The following is a 4,317-nucleotide window of genomic DNA, read 5'->3' as shown; positions in this document are numbered from 1 at the left end:
GCCTGTGACAAACTAACATCAAACTTTCAGCAGTAAAGGTATTTCATATGTGAACTCTATTTGTTTTCTACCTTTTGTAAACTCAGGATTAAATTTGGTTTCACTCCCCACTGCCTCCTTCCCTCTCCATCCCCCACAAATACTGATACTGCAGTACACCACTAATGCTTGTCTTTGAATTTCCTGTTCTGTTTAGATGGCTCAGTGCTATTGTCCAGTGGTACTGTTCAGGGGAGAAGTCTACAACCAGCATCTTGTTATCATTGTCCATGATAGAGAATACTATATAGAATATCTAGCTATTCATATTCAAAAGAAGCTTAAAAGCTGAATTAAAAAGTACTGTTGCCAGGGTATATAACTCTAATAGCTCTTAGTTATTTTGTGTGTGTTTCTGTTCCTGTGTTTCAGCTGTCCAGTCCCAAATACTCACACAATTCTCATTGAGAATGGGAACTCAAGCAAAGCTCAGTTTAAACTGAAGATCTTTTCCTTTGTCAACAATTCTGTGGTTTATCTCCACTGCAGAATTCGCATTTGTGTAGAGACTCCTGAAAGCACCTGCAGGACGGTAAGGGGTTTGCTCCTTTAAACTTTTTCTATGTGACTATGTCCTATATACCAGCTGGAAAATATGCTTCCAAAAATGTGTTGGTGTCCTCATCCTTACTTCTACATTGCCCTTCTTTTTTTAACTGGAAGCAGTGAGAGGTGGAAAAATAATACAGTCATATGTAAGCCCCCATCATCCCCTCTTTCTGTTTTCCATTGCCTAGTTCAAGTATGGAACTTAAAAAGTGGTATGAAAGGTTGGGAGCTGGGTGGCTTAGCCTTTTACTCTCAAATTGGTGGTTACTGGTCTTCAGTGATTGAAAGAAACCTACCATCTGATGACACTTGCAAAAAGAGCAGGTAGTCTCAATACTGCTCCTCACTGCATCTATACGACAAAAATGGTCAACTAGCACCTTTACTCATAGTAATGGCAGAAAATTCAAGAACAGAATTACAGTCCATATTCTTCCCTAAGCACTGTTTCTCCATATCACGGCTTTGGCACTGTGAGAGGAAGCTTGCATGGTAATGATCTAGTTCCATGGAGCTAGGTTTCTAGTACTGTCAGTCCAGCACCTTTTAAGAATTATTTTAAAATAAGATAATAATGAGCAATATGTTGACATAATCTGTGTTAACCTTTGTCTTCAGAGTGTAATACAAAATATCATAGTTTCTATGTAGTTCCAGTCATATACCATATACTATTCCACTTTTACAATTTGTTGCTCGTGGAAACAAGAATAGGGACTCTCTGCTGGTTTTCTCTTTTTACTGAATATATAAGGATCTTTTTCTTTTCTTTTGCCAAAATTATTTTCATTGGTTCTTTGATCCCTTATGTAAGAGTTTTCTCTAGCCATATATCATTCAATTTTGCCTCAATACAAAGCAAATGATACCTCCTAGCAGGGCATATAAGATGAAAATCTTTTCCTGTCTCAAGTTACAAAATTCTCCCCAGACAAAACAGAAAAAAGGAGCAAGACATTCAACTGAAAAAAAAGGAGGGCTCTAGGTCTGACAGCTAATTATTTATGTAAGATTGAATATTTAAAGTAACACCGTGGTTTATAGGGCTTGACAATTTACTTGACTACAACTTTAGTTCCTATTTGACAAAATTAAACAAAGAAGAAAAGGTAATAGGGTTAGAGTTCACTTCTGTAAACACAGATTCATTTGTCAAAATTAACTTGACTAGCCTGTGGCAAACTAACATCAACCTTTCAGTAGTAAGAGGTATTCCTTATGTGAACTCCATTTGCTCCGCATGTGCCTGCATATCTGGATTTGGCCATAGTGTTTTAAAAGGTGGGTTAGTATCATTAGCTCCATTTTACAGAGGGAAAAACTGGGGCGCAGAGAGGGGCAGGGATTCTCCCAAGCTCATGCAGTTAGCTAGTAGCAGAGCAAGGAACAGAATATATGATCTTGTCTATGCTGCTTCTCTGGACTACTGCTGAGGAAATGAACCCTGCCTACTTGCTCATGGGCTGCCCTCACTCAAGCCTGGTTTAGAGCCAGTGTATCTGATTTAGTGGTCCTGAACTTATGCCCAAGTGATAGCCCATGAGTGAGGCTGGGGTGTGTGGCAAGGGTCATCTAATCCAGATGTGCTGTCTAATTGCTAGGTTTGGTTATGGGTGGAGAGGGAATGACTAGATTGCTGTTCTGGGCTTGGCAGGGATGATGTGTAAACATGGAGTAGGTTGCCAAAGTCTCAGCCCAGCAACATCTTTGCTACTTCTCCCCTTTTGTAAAGAAAAGGTAATACAAGGTACACAATCTGGACAAAGCCCAGTTGGGAGGAAATGTAGGAAGTATTGCAGGGCAGACTCATGCACAAACCTACTGATGGACTAAGTGTTTAAATAAATGATCTTACTTCCTAGAATCTGCGATATCCTGTTTTTATGTAATAGGTGATAGCTCAATCTCCTACAGGATGAAGTTGTAGCACCATGGACTAGATTACCACGTTAATTTGGTACTATGGTAATAATCTAGTACCATGGACTAGATTAGCATATTTTTTTGCATACCACATAGCCCCATATAAGACATGCACCGTGGTTTGGGGAAAGCAGAATGAAGAAAAAGATTTTTCCAGAATTCTTGCTGCATTTAGCTCAGTCACTTTTCCTTTCCTGCTCAGGCAAAAGCTAGTTTTAACCTTTTCATAGTTGAATTGGCTGTGAGGATGGGTGAATGAGCTGAACATTAGGCTGTCTCTGCTTCAGTTCATTTGTGAAAAAGTTAAAACTACAGCTACTGCCAGAGCCTGGACTTTCCCCCTCCCTCCACGTGGCCGCTGGGTAGAGAGAAGGAAAAGAGCAGCAGTCATTTTACAATATGTATGTGCTTCTATTCCAGGCCAAAAATATCAGCTTCCCCACTTAAGGCTGCACTCCAATTTTTGGAGGTTTTATTTTGGGGGTAAAATTCATTGTCTTGTTTCTTGCTACATCCACAGATTTTGTTGAGAGAGAATCTTCAGTAAATGTAATGTACATCATGGTGTGTTGAAGTGTTTGATATAATATTTTACAAAGTATTACTTGCCTATTTAGTCCAAAGTAGTGTGAACATGAAAATTGGCTGAAGAACTACACACAAAGGGTAAAGAGCAGTAAACAGATCTGAACAAAAGACTAGCAGGAGCTACAGAGATCAATATTGTATCTGTTATTATCTTAACATCTTTCATTAGATGGGTCAGGAGAAAACTGTGTCAACCCAGCAGTCCCAGAAACTGGTACATGAAGCAAGAGGGAGTTCCCACTTTTATACAGAAAAATCATAGGGGTTAGGGTCACAAGCCAAAGGGAGAGAAGAGGTAAAAGATAAAGAAACATCAACACTGTTATAAAATACACTAAGGGTTCAAAATACGGAGCAGGGAGGGTTCGGGGGGTGGGGGGTGGGACTGAGCTGCTCATAAGAGGTGAGAGCCTCCCATAAGAGACGAGAGCCCTCATCCCACCTGGCACCTTTCTAAGTAGCTCAGGTGGTGGTGGCAGCTCCTTCTGGCTGCCACTGCTGCAGAAACCCCCATGAGCTGGAGTTTAATTCAAACCCTGCATACACTCAGCACCTTAATTTCTGCCCCACACCTCTGGAGGTGTCCCTAAACAAGGCTTTAATTCCTAAAGTGCTCAAACAGCAGCCTGCAGCTGTCCCCAAATCTGAGTCCAGCTCCTTCAGTCCACAGTCCTGACTGACTAAGCCAGTGAGATTTTCAGATCCACTGTGTGTTCCTCTGTGTAGGTCTGACCAGGTTCCACATGCCGGCTGTTCTTTCTTGTCCTTACTTCAGCCTCAAGCTTCCTCTTCCTCCAAATCTTTCTGGGAGATGCAGTCCAAATTAACAGTCAGCACAACTCTGCAGACTGCTCCCTGGTTCCACCTGCTGTTACACACATTACATGCAAAAAGTAAGAGGCAGAGGAGGGGCACACTGAAGTGCTCTGGGTTAGAATACAAGGCGGTGGAGGGGAAAGAGACTTAACAGTGGGGGTCTACTACAGAGCCAAGGGGAAGAGCTAGACCAGGAATTCTTAAATCAGATCACGGAGGTAGTTAGGTCAAAGGACGTGGTCATCATGGGTGACCTGAACTTCCCGGACATCTGCTGGGAAGAGCAGTCAGCCAGGTCTGACCGCTCACGTAGGTTCCTAGCCTAAATGCAGGACCTCCATCTAACCCAGGAGATGCACAGCCCCACCAGGGGAGACGCCTTGTTGGACCTGGTGCTGGCCA

General features: G+C 42.0%; 1 protein-coding gene across 1 annotated transcript in view; it reads left to right on the top strand.

Moving 5' to 3' along the window:
• UMODL1 (uromodulin like 1) overlaps positions 1-4,317 on the top strand; it is a 93,576-nt gene that overhangs the window by 78,640 nt on the left and 10,619 nt on the right. The window contains exon 20 of the mRNA XM_019523879.1: positions 412-571. Coding sequence (XP_019379424.1) covers positions 412-571 — 160 coding nt within the window. The remainder of the gene's footprint in view (positions 1-411; positions 572-4,317) is intronic.

The sequence above is a fragment of the Gavialis gangeticus genome, unplaced genomic scaffold (assembly GCF_001723915.1).
Source record: "Gavialis gangeticus isolate Ggan-Ray unplaced genomic scaffold, GavGan_comp1, whole genome shotgun sequence".
Lineage (NCBI taxonomy): Eukaryota > Metazoa > Chordata > Crocodylia > Gavialidae > Gavialis > Gavialis gangeticus.
This window is presented reverse-complemented; position numbering and strand designations above follow the sequence as displayed.